The 17134-nt window shown below is 42.1% G+C and overlaps 1 protein-coding gene across 4 annotated transcripts in view; it reads right to left on the reverse strand.

Annotated features, from left to right (window-relative positions):
- LOC123372175 (protein regulator of cytokinesis 1-like) overlaps positions 1-17134 on the reverse strand; it is a 47202-nt gene that overhangs the window by 6165 nt on the left and 23903 nt on the right. For all 4 annotated transcript variants that reach the window (XM_045020153.1, XM_045020155.1, XM_045020154.1 and 1 more), the window contains exons 6-13: positions 15816-15965; positions 12802-12949; positions 10793-10929; positions 9627-9722; positions 8320-8457; positions 6423-6512; positions 4575-4679; positions 2319-2432 (exon numbers count right to left, since the gene is read on the reverse strand). In XM_045020153.1, the coding sequence (XP_044876088.1) occupies positions 2319-2432; positions 4575-4679; positions 6423-6512; positions 8320-8457; positions 9627-9722; positions 10793-10929; positions 12802-12949; positions 15816-15965 (978 nt within the window). The remainder of the gene's footprint in view (positions 1-2318; positions 2433-4574; positions 4680-6422; positions 6513-8319; positions 8458-9626; positions 9723-10792; positions 10930-12801; positions 12950-15815; positions 15966-17134) is intronic.

Below are 17134 nucleotides of genomic sequence, written 5' to 3' on the forward strand. Positions count from 1 at the left end.
CTGCTGTAGAAGCCCCCGCCACCGCCTCATCCGGCGAGGATGATGAGGACAGACCCTGGACCACCGCTTCTGGAGCTGGTTCTTCCAGGGGGTGTGAAGCCGCCCCGGACCCTGGATGCTCTGTGGGACCAGGTAGCGACGGGGCCTCACCTGGTGGTGATGGGGGAGGTCTGCGCACCGTGGCTTCCGGCACCCTATGTTCGGCGCCCACGTGCCTTGGGGGAAAGGGGAGTCCTTGAGGTTCGTGGTAGGCCCAGGGGACCCAAAAACCCCACTGCTGCGGTCCGTGGTCCTGGCCTTGGGGGTCGGCCCGGAGATCTCTCCCGCTGCCCGCCTGAGAGGCGACTGAGGGCTGACGAGAAGGCCAAGGCGGGGCAGAGGCGCTGAAAGATTGCGCCATGGATGCCGGCAGTATGTCCCTGGGCAGTGCCGAGGATCGGTGCCAGTCATCGCGGTGCCGGGATGGAGAGCGGGACCAGCGACTGTTGCGGTGCCGGGAGCTCGACCGGTGCCGGGAGCTCGACTGTGACCTTGACCGACGGCGTCGGAAGCGGCTTCGGGAGTCGTGGTGCCGGGAACGGTACCGGGATCCGGACCTCCCTCGGTACCGACAGTCGGGCGACCGGGACCGGGAGCATCTCCGGGAGTGCGACCGGTATCGCGATGTTGAGCGGTACCGGGACTGCGACTGGTGCCGAGATGGGGAGCGGTACCGCGATGGTGAACAGTGCCGGGACCTGGATCGGCGTAGCAGTGACCGTCTGCGGGACTGGGAGCGGGACCGGGACCGTCGTCTATCCCGTCCGTCAGGGGGAGGCGGCCGCATCATCGCCGGCTTGCCCGCTGACTGAACGGCCTGCACCGGCGGTGCCGGAGGCTCGGTGCCTCTGTGAGCTCGATGAGCTCTCTCGCTGTCGAGAAGGTCTCGGGCGTGGACGGGAGCTGTAGCTCAACTGCGGTTGGCACCGGGGAGCAGGGTGGTACCGGACTCAACGGTTCTTGCGGCGCCGGAGTTGACGGTACCGTGCACGGTTTGTGCACCGCCGCAGCCGGTACCGGAGGCGCCGGTGGTGGCTGGGCAAGCGGTCCCGGAGCATGCGGCTTAGAGGCCGTCTGCGCCGTCTTCCGTTTCCTCGCTGGAGAGAGGGAACGGTGCCGGGACGCCAGTGCCGGTTGCGGAGCTCGAGCAGTCTTGGTACCGGAGCGGCTCGGGGCCGCAGGTGCGCTGCGCGCCGATGACGACTTCGGTGCCGCTGGGGTCGGCGCGGGAGGTTGAAGTGTCGCCTCCATAAGGAGCTGTTTCAGGTGAGTGTCCCGCTCCTTTCTAGTTCTCGGCTTAAACGCCGTGCAGATGGGACACTTATCTGGACGATGGGTCTCCCCGAGGCAGCGCAGGCAGGAGTTGTGCGGGTCCCCGACAGGCATGTGCCGCTGGCAAGCCGCACAGGGCTTAAACCCCGGTGCCTTGGGCATGAGCCCGCACCGGTTGTGGAAGAAGAGGGGCTAAACCCCCCTAATTCCCTTACTATACTATATCTAACTAAACTTATTCAACTAATCTAACAACTAAACTAACTTAACCAACTATGTACACGTAGGAAATAGAGAAACGCTAGGGCTGTGGAGGTAAGAGAGCACTCCACTGTTCCAACTGGCCGTCACGGGCGGTAAGAAGGAACTGAGGAGCGGATGGGCCGGCTGGGGTATATATCCAGCGCCATAGCGGCGCCACTCCAGGGGGCGCCCAGCCGGCCCGCCGGAGTTGCTAGGGTAAAAATGTTCCGAAGAGCCGTGCACGCACGGCGCGCACACCTACTTGGAATGCATAGGAGCAATCACTCGAAGAAGAACCTTGGAAGTCATTACATTTCCCTCATGCTGCTCAGATTTTAGTTTTCACCAGAAAGACATCTTAACAAAACCCTTGTTTGAGATATGAAGACAGACAGGTCCATGCTTACAAAGTTCCTGTCTATAGCTACCCTTTCTGTCCAGCTTCCCGTTACTCCTTACTCTCTGGTTAGTCCTCGATTAGCTGTGGAATCTTGATCCCCCTACTCTCAATATGTATTAGGTAACCCTGAACTGCTTTTTGAGAGTTCTCTGCACAATAACTTTAAAACAGAATTTGTTAGATTCCTCAAAGTGGCATAGAACATGAGAATTTAGTTTCTTGTCCCTTGGGTAAGTTTAAAATATGTAAGAGTGATGTTTGCTATATGCCCACCACCTAATCTTATCCAAATCTAGTCAGTTTTCTACTCACCTCTCTAAAATTAGACTATATTTTAAAGTGACCAGACAAAAACAAGACATACCGTGAAGTCTAAGTAGCTGAATTGATTGATAGATTTGCTGGTTTGCTGGTTTTCTTTGTCCTCTTGTAAACGTGCTGGCTGCAGGGACTCTGGTGGTGTGCTTTTAGATGGTGTCTGCAAAATGTAATGTCATTATGTCTAGTGAGCTTTTCTACTACAGATTATGTACAACCTTGATTAAAAAGTACTAGATCTCTGACCAAGAAAATGTAGACTCATCAGGTGGAGAATCTGCTCAGTTACTTTTTATCATTAAATACACATTAATAATTAGGATCAAAAACTAGCCTAATTTAAACTTTTGTAACTGGCCTTTATGTCACTGATATTCCTATTTTAGAAACATCTCCATTTTACAGATGACGACAATCAAGGCAAAGTGATTAAGTAACTTGTCTTAGGTCACAGAAGAAGTCTGCAACAGGTCTAGGAATTGAATCTAGGTTGAGACATTTCAGTGTTTTAACCATAAGGCCATCCTTCCTCTCTCTTTTTATATCCATTCATAATGAAACTTGTAAAACATGCATCTATGATATGAAGTGGCATGGGTGACTTTGGTGTTACATTCCCTTATACTGCAGTAAGGGTTTGACTTCTATCAATTCTTACCTAATGAAGGGGCTTTAACCATGCTGCTCCCATTAATACTACTATAAGCAGGAAGTGCTAGAAAGTTCAGTCAGCTTATTCAGTAATTCTCTTGACAACCAAACCACTTCAATTTGACCAAAAGCAGCTGCCTGCTAGCCATTAATGTTTAAGATCAAAGCCTGTATTAATGTTAGCATTAAGAGCTAGTTTCCTTATCTGTAATTTTTCTCATAATGGAGGCATTCATTGATCTTGACAGTTAACTTGTAGTGTAAAATATGAATTTATATTTTTTCCCAGGGACCTTCACAGCAGCTGCTCCACATACTAGAATTTAAGTCATTTGGGATTGAGTACTGGCTAAGGATGAGGAAGGAGGCGGTCAATTTTTAACTCCAAAAAGGAAAAAAAAAGTTTTCTACTGTCCAATTAATCTCAATTTGTTCATCACAAATATTAGTCTTTTAAAGTATATATTTTGCCTGTTAAGAGTTGATAATATAGAGAGATTTTCTTAAAGTTTATAATTCTGTAAGAAATGCACTTGGATTCTGGCTTTGTGGCCTGAAAGTTTCCATTAGAATATTTAAATCTTTCTGGGAAAGTCAAGAAGTTTGGAAGAAACATCCACTTGTCCTGGTCCACGAATGGATGTGGTTACTTCTATATCCCCAACTTCAATATTTTTATCATCTCAAGTCCCAGAAGACTGGAGAGAGGAATAGAGAACTCTGCTTCCTCTACATGTGCAGACAGTCACACTGGTAGCATCCTAGAGCACTGGAAGCCCAGTTTGATAAGTTAAAGTAGTGAAACTAAAAAACTGAACCATTCTATTTGAAGAAGTACTGTCAAGTTTGACCTATTGCTCCCTCACTTGTTAAAAAAAATGGATGTGTCACATATTGCTCCTCCCATAGAAATTAACTTCTATTTAAGATATTAAGTCCAACACTCCTACGCAATACTACAACTAGCGTGCTTGGTTGAGGGAAAACGTTTTCATTTGTACTTTCCAAAGAACTTACATGTGGAAGATTGATGGTTACATGCAATGGAATGTACCCTGAATAGGTCCTTGAAATGTGATGTGAAGTTACCCATTCAGCAATTAGATAAATGACAACTGACCAGGTTGGTTCTGACACAACTCATACCATGGGACATTTTCCCCCAGAATTATTTCTCTCACTAGTCATAGAGATTGTTTTTCTTTGACAGCACAGATTAAATCTTGGTTGTGTGCAAGTTACAAGACAAAGGAAAGAAAGGGTATAATAAGACAGTAAATGCTGGAACTTCAACAGAAGTCAATTTAAAGGTGAACTGGAGGTTTTCATAACCATTTACCAAACATTTGTAGTCTCCACTTTGACAGAGTGCAAGTTGAGGTTTAACTGAATAGTAGTTTGTTTCTAGTATGGCTTTATAAACACAGAACACTTTTGCCAGAAAAATTACATGGCTGTTAAAGTGGAAAAATAAGTTCAGTCAAACCTTTGTAGTTCATATTCAAGTTTTATGTTTGTGTACACATATACAAATGTTCAGGGCTTGAGCCCCGCATAAAAATAGGGATAGTACCACTTATTCTGGGCCCACAAGAAGGGCTTTTACTGTTGACAATAACTACAGTAGAATCAATCCAAGAGCTTAACTCACCTTACAAACTGGAATGGGTGTTCTGGCAACAGCTGCAGTACCCGTGCTGGTCAGACTGATGCAGCTGGCTGCCCGCAGCACAGTGAAATTTGTGACTCCGTGTAACTAAAGGTTAAAAATGAGACACTTCAGATTTCTAACATTAAATACACAAAAATTAAGCTAGTAAAGGTCATGCTGACCTTTAATTCCAGCAGCATCTATGAGGTGACAAAACATTTTAGACTAGTTTCTAGAAGGTATGCCAAGTTTTGTTTAAATACAGAACTGCTGTACAGCTTTTCTCCAGAGAAGCTATGCCTGATGCCCCATCCGTTACTGGCTTCCTGCCATTTCAAACCTAGACTATATTAAGTTGCGTAGTTTTGCTTCTTTAAACCACCAATCCTGCCAACAACTTGAAGGTCTCCAGTAAATCTGTCCCTTTTCTAGCTCACTCATCCCCAACAAAGCAATGAACCTCACTTTCCCATAGCACTCCAAAGCTGGCACAGCTATCAGAAGAAAACAGTAATGTCTGATAGCTCAAAGTTGCTAAGACTGAACTCCAATTGTCCTCTAGGAATAGGTTCTCAGTTTTACAGAGACTTTTTCAAACTCATTTTTATCTCCTAATTAAGGAGTAGGAATGAATTCTTATGATTTCCCTTCCACGAATGATGCAGTCCCACTCACATTTTCAAACACTTTTGCAGCTTTTTTAAATTAATCATTGATTACAATGGAATCTATATTTACAACAGAATATACCAATTTTAACAACTAGAAAAAAGTTTGAGCCAGTGCCTTTTTCCTTCATCTTGCAGAATAAGCAAGGAGACAAGTGACAATTGTCTGGGAGAGCACCAGCTGACGCAAGGCGATTTGATTCAGAACTGAACTAGAAGTTATTTGCATGAAATATTAATGGCAGAAGCCAGGAAAAGGGAAACCCATAATACCTCTTTCCCTATGGATATTTGTCATTGTCTCTATAATGTAGATCAGGGGTAGGCAACCTATGGCAAAGGTGCCGAAGGTGGCACGCGAGCTGATTTTCAGTGGCACTCACACTGCCCAGGTCCTGGCCACCAGTCTGGGGGGCTCTGCATTTTAATTTAATTTTAAATGAAGTTTCTTAAACATTTTAAAAACCTTATTTACTTTACATACAACACTAGTTTAGTTATGTATTACAGACTTATAGAAAGAGATCTTCTAAAAACGTTAACATGTATTACTGGCAGCGAAACCTTAAATTAGAGTGAATAAATGAAGACTCGGCACACCGCTTCTGAAAGGCTGCCGACCCCTGATGTAGAACCTCAGATTTGACAAGGTAAGGAAACTGTTTGTGCTTGTTTTATTTAAATTAAAAGCAGCATTTTTTTCCTGCATAGTAAAGTTACAAAGCTGTATTAAGTCACTGTTCAGTTGTAAACTTTTAAAAGTACAAGCATAAGATTTTGTTCAAAGTTACCAACATCTCAGGAATGGAGGTTGTTTGTAACTCTGAAATGTTCGTAACTTTGAACAAAATCTTGTTTGTTCTTTTAAAAGTTTACAACTGAACAGTGACGTAATACAGCTCTGAAACTGTACTATGCAGAAAAAAATGCTGCTTTTAACCATCTTAATTTAAATGAAACAAGCACAGAAACAGTTTCCTTACCTTGCCAAATTCCCCCCCCCCTTTTGTTAAAGCAGTTTATGTTTAACACAGTACTGTACTGTATTTGCTTTTTCTGTACAGCTAAGTCTCTGCTGCTATCTGATTGTGTACTTCTGGTTCCAAATGAGGTACATGGTTGACTGCTCAGTTCGTAACTCTGAGATTCTACTGTATGTTTCAAAAGACCGTATACTTGCCTTCCTTGTCTTAAGGGGAGTTTGAGTGGTTGAGCCAGCATGCCTTTTCATGGGTGTTTTCAGAACTGCAGAATCTTCCTTCTTCGTCAACTGCACAATACAAAAGACTTGAATTTTATTTCACTGGTAGGTATATTGAAGAAGTGTACTAACTCACTAAAATTTTCCAATTATGACTTGACTATGTCTACACAGTAATGTCAGCATAAGTCTGTGGGACTTGACCCCTAGGCTCGACGTTTCTAAGCCTGACCTGGAGTACCCACATTGATTACTCACCCTTGGTTTATAATTTCTGAGACTCTGAACACACATGCAGTCACACACCCATAATGCACTATGCAGAGTCAAGTCAAACCAGCCTAACTCAGGCTTCTTAGCGCTTTCCTCAGCTGTAGCTGCTCTGGCCCTTGGTTCATGGGATGGACAGTCAAGTTTTTTCCATAGTGCACCATGTGGCACTACTAGAAGTTGTTGCAGCACACCACATCCAGCTGAGCATTTTTTGGCTGTGCACACACTCAGCAACTGGAGCCAGCAACATGAAAATGAGGCACTATTTGAAAAACTTTTCTTGCTTGTGCTTTCACTCCTGTCAGGAAGCAGGCAGAACATCCATTAGATGCTGGTGGACAATTTGGCAACATTTTCAGACCCACCAAATGCACCTGGTAGAGGATAACAATACAAATGTGGCAGAATCCAATTGGCTAGTGCTGCTTGTGACTCTAAATATATCTGTTGATGTCCCCATGTAGACCGGTGCTTCTGCTTTACAGCCACAAAAAACGACTGTTGGGATCACAGACCTGGAATGACCAGCAGTGGGTGCAGAACTTTCATGTGAAGAAAGTGACATTTCTAGAGCTTGGAGCAGCTTTCCCTGTTCCTCCATAGTCAGGATACCCGTATGAAGGAGGGTCCAGCAGCAGGTTGCTATAGCTGTTTGGAAGCTGGATACCCCAGACTGCTACTAGGTGCATTGCTAACCAGTTTTGTGTTGGCAAATCAGCTGAGGCAATAAGGCATGTGATTGACTTCAATGAGAGAAGAGCTCTTGAAAATCCTACCCTAATTCTTCACTTAACAACTGGATCACATTCGTCAATGACTTGAACCCCTTAACAGCAGTTGATTACAAAGCTGCTGCACAGTTAAACAAGGGGCTTTTCAAATAACCTGTTGGTCTGAAGCCAACAGGGTAGCAGCAGAAACTCCCAGTACCCTAGGGTCCACATTTCCTATCAAGGTCTAAATTAAACATTCAAGGGTACGAGGGCGTGCAGAATTTGTATTCTAACAGCACCAACAACATGCTATTCACACAGATGTTTGCCTGTCACACTGAATTTGGCTAGATGTTACCCCACCAAAGCCCCTCCATCACTTATTACTTCATGAAGGCCAGGTCTTTGGAGATAGCCAGTATGAAGAATTATGTTAAAATTAATTGAAACTACAGTAGAACCTCAGAGTTATGAACACCTCGGGAATGGAGATTATAACTCTGAACAAAACGTTATGGTGGTTCTTCCAAAAGTTTACAAAGGAACATTGACTTAATATAGCTTTGAAATTTTACTTATGCAGAAGAAAAATTCTGCTTTTAACTCTGTTTAAATGAAACAAGCACAGAAACAGTTTCCTTACCTTGTCAAACCTTAAAAAAACAAAAACAAAACCCCTTTCCCTACATCTTTTTAGTAATTTACATTTATCACAGCACTGTAGTATATTGGTGCTTTTTAGTCTCTGCTGCTGCCTGATTGCATACTTCTGGTTCCAAATGAGGTGTGTGGTTGACCTGTCAGTTCATAACTCTGATGTTTGTAATGCTGAGGTTCTACTGTAGCGTAACACCAATTCCTCGTCTACTTTTAAGAAAAAACAAACTCACTCTCTCTTGTTCCTTTTTAAGTTTGTGCTGTTCCCATTGATTTGCCATGTAGTCCAGGAACCTTTGACCTTTGATCAGGAAGTTGCAGCCTTGTTCTTTTTCCCAGCTTTCAATGCTCCTTTTCAGATCTTCTCCCAACTAAGTTTGCAAATGAAAAAAAAAAGGTAGTTTGTCTGTATTTCATTATCCATTTGATCAGCTTAGGACAGTCAGCTTGAGGACTGGTTAGTTTCAGAGAGGTAGAAACAGGTTTCTTCAGGTACTGCACTTGCTTAAAACTGTCAATTGATAGTTTTACAATCACTACTATTTTAGAAGTATTTTTCTTTCCACCTGCGGTGTGGTATATACCTATATAACTATGTGCAACTGCCACACAGCGGGTGGAAAGAGAAATACTTCTAAAATAGTAGTGATTGTAAAACTACAAATTGACAGAGATTTAAGCAAGCAAAGTACCGTTTAGCTTTGTTCAAAGGCTTAACAATTGAACAAAACTGAACAGATTTTTCTCAAATATTTTAATTATATTGTTAAGTTCTGCTTGTAGAACTAGTAGGTGTAATACTCAGAAACATGCTGACTATATCCTTTTAAAGTATTTCAAGTCCTGCCTCACTGTGAGGGTAAAGGCACAGTTCCAGGCCTTTTCATTTGCCTTATATTGTACTAGCTAAAAAAACACCAAGAAATATGAGGTGGAGAAAGACCTGGAACCATTCAGGGTAAATGAAGGACTGGACATTGCCAGAGCATGAATGTAGCTGCTGCATATCAGACAGACTGAGGATGAGCATCAGAAGTTTCAGTAGTTCAGGACAGATGTTTTACAAAGTGTTACCCAGCAAAATGACATTTAATTTACACCCATCTTGACTCCTTGAACAGGCATTTAGTATTGTGCAGGCAGTTTACAGGTTGAAGGCTGACACTCCCTTGTAGGCTGCTGAGTGGGGTTTTATTTTAGCATCTAAAAAGGGTGTCTAAGCATTAAATACTAAAGTTTGTTCACACTTAAATATGTTTAAGGGTGACCATCACCACAAAAGTGGATCAACATCATTAGAAGGAATTGTATTTAATTCAGTTTCTAGCCCTTAAGCATAATAATTTCTGGAGTGTTATGGAAATCAGATCTATCACATGGCAAATGAACTGACTCAGCATCCAGCCTACTAAGAGAGAGCTATAACAATAGCATATTATGTTCCATCAACTCAGACAAGTTTGCCTATATAGTATTGAAACGACTGAATTTTAACTCTTAATTTCAAGAGCGCATACATGCTAGCTGTGGTAGAGCTTACCTTTGTTAACAGCTTGTGGATCTTTGAGCGTTCTCTCTCTTCTTTCAATAGAGTGCCACCTCTGTTAACTAATCTGTTTGGATTTGTGGATTTTTTCTGAACAAAATAAATTTATTGAAATGTGAACATATGCTTCAAGCTTGTTTTTTTCCCTTCCAGAATGGCAAAGGGCCTTCGGGAGCAACACCAAGTAGTAATATAATTCATTACATTTCTCACAGAATAGGCTATTCTGTACTCAGGGCCAGGGAAGTTTCACTTATTCAATCCATTATTTCAGGAATGATCAGCAAAATCTCCTTTCTCTGAAGAGATCATCAATGATGACTTGTGAGTCATCATTTAGTCTGCTACAAAAGAATTAAAGCTATTTCCTCAGCATTAAAACACAGTATTTAAATCAACACGAGACAAGGGTGCTTGGAAATTGTTTGAGCCCAGATGGCTGTAAGTGGCAACATGCTGCCTCAATGAGTCATAAGAAAAATATTAAAAGGAGAAAAGGACTTTTAATAGCAATATTAATTGACAGCACTTGCCCTCTTTAGGAAAAAAATTAAAATATATTCAGCATAATGAAGAAAGATTCTTAAGCGCACCATGAAACAATTAAGATTTCTCAGATTAGTTATTTGCCAAAAGCATGTGCTGACAACACTCCTAAACAGATCTTATAAAACTAACACCCAAAATGCTTTAGATACCAACTTGCACTTGGAACAAATGTTCACATGTGTCAAACACTGACATGTTATCCAGCTTTGCTTAAGTTTAGCATGGATAAATAGGACCTACAACTGACATACCACTGGGGTTATTTTGATATTGTGAAGTCAAAAGCTAAATCTCACTAAGTGAAATGCTATCCCCCAAGATTCCCCATCTTTAATAGCAATTCTATTTAGACTCCCTCTGAAAGTTATGATGAACAGTCACTTGTAGCTGTTCAGATTTTGTACATTTACTTGACCTGATTTTCCAACCCCAATAGCCTTTTCCCCAACCCAACAGCCTTTTTCTGCTGATGTTGTTTATCATCAGCCCACTGCTCTTTAGAAATTGTGCCCCATCGATTTAAGTTGCAGTACACAATTCTTCCACTTAGTGGCATCACTACCCTTGCTCAAACAAGGCCTTAGTGTAAACTAATTTTCAGTAACTGGTACCTCCAACTCCATGAACTGTTTCCAGGTAGCTTCCCATTTAGCAATGCCATCATATAAAGCCTTGTTTTTCTCATAAAAGAGTTTCATTTTCATAACTTCCTCATCATGTTGGTTCAACAAATCTTCTGTAAAGTTATCTGGATTTGAAAAAAGTTAGTTTAGTCATTATTTGTGGTATAACATATTTCTGCAAAGTTACTCACATACAGATTAGATGTGATTTGAGCTTTTCAATACCAGTTGCATAGTGGACATCAAAGCTCTAGTAATTTAAGTAATGTAAGTAATTTAGTAATGCATTTAAGTAAACCCTTTAAGGATTTACCTAGCAGAACTCTTCAGGTTTTGTTGCTAATCCAAAACCCTGCCAAGGTCTGTGACTCTAGGCCCAGTTCCAAGTAGCACCTCCCTCCCCAATAAATAGGATTTTTTAATTCCAAAAGTCCACTGTTTCAGGGCTATCCTGCTTTGTTTTTTTGCTGTTTTCCAACTGGTTAATGAGGATACAATCCCTAGCACCCCATCTGCTTGTTATAGTGAACTCTAGAGTATGATGACACTTAATCTGGTTGGTTTGGGGAAATACACTATTTAATAAACAGCCATCACTGAACATTTCTTTCATGTATTAAAAAAAGACATAGGGAAACCAGCTGATAAAATGGCTAATGGTACACGGCCACTATTCTAGGCAAATCTGGAGTAAATGAAATTTACCAATGCAAGGTCATACACTAACCACAAGAATTTTTGCCATAAGCCATGGACATATCAGTTGGAAATGACAGCGGAGGCAGAGAAAGTCTTGGATGTATTGGTCTATCCATAGGTGCTGGAACTAGGGGTGCTGCCACACCCCCTGGCTTGAAGTGGTTTCCATTATATACAGGGTTTACAGTTTGGTTCCAGGGTTCTCAGCACCCTCACTATAAAAATTTCTCCAGCACTGCTTGGTCTATCACAAGAGGACTACAAGCAATGTGAGGCAGCCATGAAAAAGGATAATGCAATCATAGGATGCATCACATAAGGTATTTCCAGTAGAGATAGGGGAGTGTATTACCATTGAACAAGGCACTGGTGAGACCTCATCCGGAATACTATGTGCAATTCTGGTCTCCCACGTTTAAGAAAGATTAATTCAAACTGAAACAGGTGCAGAGAAGGGCTACTAGGATGATCCGAGGAATGGAAAAACCTACCTTACAAGTGGAAGCTTAAGGAGCTTGGCTTGTTTAGCCTAATAAAACAAAGGCTGAGGGTAAATATGATTGCTCACTATAGATGCATCAGAGGGATAAACACCAGGTAGGGAGAGGAGTTATTTAAGTTAAGGGCCAATGTCGAAACTAGAAGAAATGGATATAAACTGGCCATCAACACGTTTAGGCTTGAAATTAGATGAAGGTTCCTAACCATCAGAGGAGGGAAGTCCTGTAAACGCCTTGCAAGGGCGGTAGTGGGGCAAAAAAACCTAACTTGTTTCAAGATTGAGCTTGATACTTTTAAGGAGAGGACGGTATGGAGGAGGTTGCCTACAATGGCATATGGCCCATCTGTGACAGCTATTGGCAAATATCTCCAACGGGCAAAGATGGGATAGTCTCTGAATTAAGTCCCAGATGTCTGGCTGGAGGGTCTCATCTACATGCTCAGGGTCTAACTAATCACCATATTTGGGGTTGGGAAAAGGAATTTTTCCTCAGGTCAGATTGGCAGCAACCCTCAAGATTTTTCACCTTCCTCTGCAGCATGGGTCACTTGCTGGTTTGAACTAGTGTAAATGGTGGATTCTCTGAAACTTGAATTCTTTAAATCATGATTTGAGGACTTAAGTAACTTGCCAGAAGTTTGGAGCTATTACAGAAATGGGTGGGTAAGGTTCTGTGCCCTGCAATATACAAGAGGTCACACTAGATGATCATGATAGTCCATTCTGGCCTTCAAGTCTATATCAATCAATCCTTGCACATGAAGTGGAAGAGTGGCAGGTGGGAGTGAAGATTTACCATCATAATATGGATGAAAGGCTGATTTCTGTTCTGTGCTATACAAACATTTTTCCCAGTAAAGGTCAAGCTCCTGTCTGACTTTTCCAATCACTCCCTTCAAGTTTTCTTTCTTCAGTTCCTCCAGACGCAGCAGCACTTCTTCCCACTAGTGGAGAAAGTTATTTAAAATAATGTAATACATTGCATTAAGGCCAACAATGCATCTTCATAACATTTTTAGCACTCGTACTCGTAGGATAGCTTCACGCTGTTGGTTTTAACATAGCAGCACAGCCTTTGAGCCTTTAGCGTTCTGGATACTGTAGTACATGGCACAATAGTGATTAGCAATACACTTATCAAGTTAAAAGGAAAATAAAATAACCTTATAAAGTCAGTATTGCAGAAAGAACCTGAATGACTAAAATAGGACAAACTTGAAATAGTAATCAAGTTCAGGCAAGTGTTTACACCCAGTCAGTCAAGTGGGAGGCATGGTTTCGTCACATCAACACACAGAGGCCATAAAGCTTTGGTGACATGAGGCATTGATTACTGGACTGCTTGAAACATACTAAACAAGAAGCTCTTATTAGATACAGCAGAGCACAAATGAGGTAAAAGTTACTCTCTCCAATATCTACGTAAACTAAGCCTCCTAGAGCAGTATTTACATTATTACGGCGGGGCATGGACTGCTGAGAGTTACCAGGTCTAAAATTATCCTGAACCAAGTAAGCGCTTAAGAGGGGAGCCACTGGTTTAGCTGCAACTCTTCCTGCTCTAGCAGAGTTAAGTACTCTGAATATATGGCGGGATTAACATGGGAGCCTTGTTGCCATGTCTTTGACAAGTTAGTATTGCCTATAATCTGGTCTTTATTGGTTCATAGAGCCAGACTTCCTGCTAATGACACCTAGTTCTCTTGACTCACAACTTGCATTGCTTACAATTAACATTTGGTGCTTTTCTGATGTATCAAGAGATTTGTGCAAAAAGTCACTGACCAAGATTTTTGGCCTCTTGTGGTATTTGCACTTTGAATTTGACATTAGAGCAATTTAATTATCCTGGACCGAGAACTCCATCAACCTCTGCTGCCTATAGATTATAACAGGGAGTGGTGCACACACTTCTTAGTCAGAGCCTTCAGGTTTCCTCCCAGTGTGATTTAGTTTTCTCTGCATTTGCCCTGATGCAGTCTAATGCTGTTTTAAATATTTCACTGTCCACTAGAATGTGTTCAAATTTGCGTGCCTAATGTTAGACTTAAGTGGTCTGATTTCCTGAAATATTGAGACCACAGCTTCCAGGTTTAATAAGAAGCTTCTATCCAACCACATGCACAACAGGGTCTTGACCTGGTTGAGGCCTTCTAGGGGCTATAACTAAAGTTTAAGCAACCAAATTGAGTAAGAATTCTGCTTTATGTGGTATTTTGGTTCTAATAAACTGACTACTAGCTTGAGTAAGAGGAGCGGGAGTTGCTCCATAAACTGAATGAATGGGATTTAGATATTGCAATTCCAGTCATAAAAATGGCACTTGTCTTATTCTTCTATTGCTGCATGGACTGTCTACTAAGACTCTCCTCTCAATATGTAAATATAAGACATGTTCCCATTTACCTCTTGCATCATCAATTAAATTAGCTAAATTCTGATGCTGATCAGAGGCCCCTTGTCATGCTGCCAGTTAAAATAAATGTAAGCTTAAATAGTAAATTGAGCGCATTGATTATAAAAGACATGGAAATAGGATAAATGAGTAAGAGCCTAATCTGTTAATTTTCAGAGTATAACTGCACTTCAGAATAAAAGAAAAATTAGTATGGCTTAATAGATTTCTCTACATAATTTGTATTGTTCTTCCATTATGTTCTCTGATCAGTAATGGAATCCATATATGTTCTATTATATTGGAGGAGGAATAGCTCAGTGGTTTGAGCATGGGCCTGCTAAACACAAGGTTGTGAGCTCAATCCTTAAGGGGGCCATTTAGGGATCTGGGGCAAAAATCTGTCAGAGATGGTACTTGGTCCAGCTTTGAAGGCAGGAGACTGGACTCTATGACCTTTCAAGGTCCCTTCCAGCTCTATGAGATTGGATTACTTATTATATGGAAATATACCTGAGACCTGTTTCTGCCTCCAGAAGAAAGTGATGCCCTCTTTGAATCCAAGATGCCCTGTGGGTATCTACTTAATTTCTATTCAGAGAACACTTACCACAACCAGAAACATTTATGCAACATCCAGAGTTTTGATTAAGTGATCTCTCCACCACTCAAGGTCTTAATAACATTAGCTGTCACAAAAACTGACATGAGATTTCAAGATTCAACTAATGGTCAGTACAGACCAACATATTCTGAATGAGCTATCGCACACTAAACTAAACAGCTTGTGATGCCTGGTGAGCACTGTGACAAGGCAAGGCATCACCCACATTTAGGCACCCAAGGGTGGGATTTTTAAAACCACTTATGTGGGTGAGATTTGTGCTTTAAGTCACTTCAAAGCGATGAGTATAACTTGTTGAAATAGGTCAGCATTTTTAACTTGGAGAAGTTCAATATATCAGAAAGTGGTGCAGACTATAAACATAGCATGGGCTTTTATTATCCTATTTCATGTTCAAATTTGTGTTCACACTATGGACTTGCCTTTTTCAGCATATAAACATTTTGAGTATGAAACATCTTGGCAGAAATAATCAATGTACAATCTGAAATTCTATCACCAACTAAGAAACCAATTGAACAAACTAGTACAAGACATCCAGTTTAGCAATTTAAGCTCAACTTGAAAGCAACAGTAGTTCAAGTTCAATTGCCAGCAAAAATACTACTTTAAGGGGAATCTGAATATACATAAGGGTTTGCCTTCACGCAAAGTGAGTTCTCAATGTAAACCTTGCATTTCTTATGTAGTTGGATTTTGTGACAAAGCTTGTCTATTTAAAGAAAAACCTAAAATAGTTTCTGTAAGAAGAAAGGCAGGGGAAATAGTTTGATGAAAAATATTGTCTTACCATGGTAACTTCTTGAGTAATGGAGCCTTTAATATTCATTTTACATTGTTCCTGCTTCTCTAATGGCCAGCGCAGTCTATTCCACAGAAGTCGTACCTTCTCCTTCAGAGCCTCCCGTGTTGAGATTACAGATTCTTTCTTCAACTGCAACTACAAGGCATATAGTATGACAGTATAAGGTAAACGTACTTCAGAAAGGATAGCACCTTAATGTAGAAGAACGCTGAGAAATTATAGTATAGTAGCAAGGTGAACCAACCAACAATTATTCAGTAGGAAGAGAAATAATGTACAAGCTCTAGTAAAGATATGGAAAAAGGAAGAAAGCTTGTTCTTACAGCATTGCAGTGAGGACACTAAGTACGTGGGATCTGTACAGTTAAGTATGGATCGCTATTTTGATGCAAGCTGTATACTCTTTAAAAAATATATTATTGTAATGTCCAAAGGTCTAGTTCATTCCTGATGTAAGCCATTAGAAAGACATCTTTAACTCATCTATACAAGCAGATATCAAGAGTTTCCAGAAACTCTGCAAATTATCATTGCTTGATGTTACTAATAGCAACTGCCACTCAGAGTTGATGGTACATTGTGAAAACAGTCATAACCCTTCCCTTCTGGCTGATGCTTATCAGGACATGCCTGAAGACTAAATTTTATGATATTAAATTAATTTATTGCTGGTGAAGCGTTAGACATAACACTGGAAGCTCAAACAAAATTGTTAAAGAGTGGATAGTGCAGAGGTGGGCAAACTACGGCCCGTGGACCACGTCCGGCCCACGTGACCGTTCTGCCTAGCCCTTGAGCTCCCGGCCAGGGAGGCTAGCCCCCAGCCCCTCCCCTGCTGTCGCCCCTCCTCCTTCAGCCTCAGCTTGCCATGCCGCCAGTGCTCTGGGCAGCGGGGCTGCAAGCTCCAGCTGGGCAGCACGGCTTCCAGTCCTGCTGCTCTGCGTGGCATGGTAAGGGGGGAGGTCAGGGGACAGGGAATGGGGGGGTTGGATAGGCGTGGGAGTCCCGGGGGGCCTGTCAGGGGGCGGGGCAGTCAGGGGACAAGGAGAAGCGGGGGTTGGATGGGTCTTGAGGGGGGCAGTCAGGGGACAGTGAGAGGGGGGTCAATAGCCAGGCTGTTTCGGGAGGCACAGCCTTCCCTACTAGGCCCTCCATGCAGTTTTGGAACCCTGATGTGGCCCTCAGGCCAAAAAGTTTGCTCTCCCCTGGGATAGTGGAAGCTTTCAAGCTGGCCTATTATCATGCAACAACAAATAGGAGAATTCATTTCTAGGACTGCATGTATACCAGGGACTTAAAATAGT

The sequence above is a fragment of the Mauremys mutica genome, chromosome 6 (assembly GCF_020497125.1).
Source record: "Mauremys mutica isolate MM-2020 ecotype Southern chromosome 6, ASM2049712v1, whole genome shotgun sequence".
NCBI classification, from domain to species: domain Eukaryota; kingdom Metazoa; phylum Chordata; order Testudines; family Geoemydidae; genus Mauremys; species Mauremys mutica.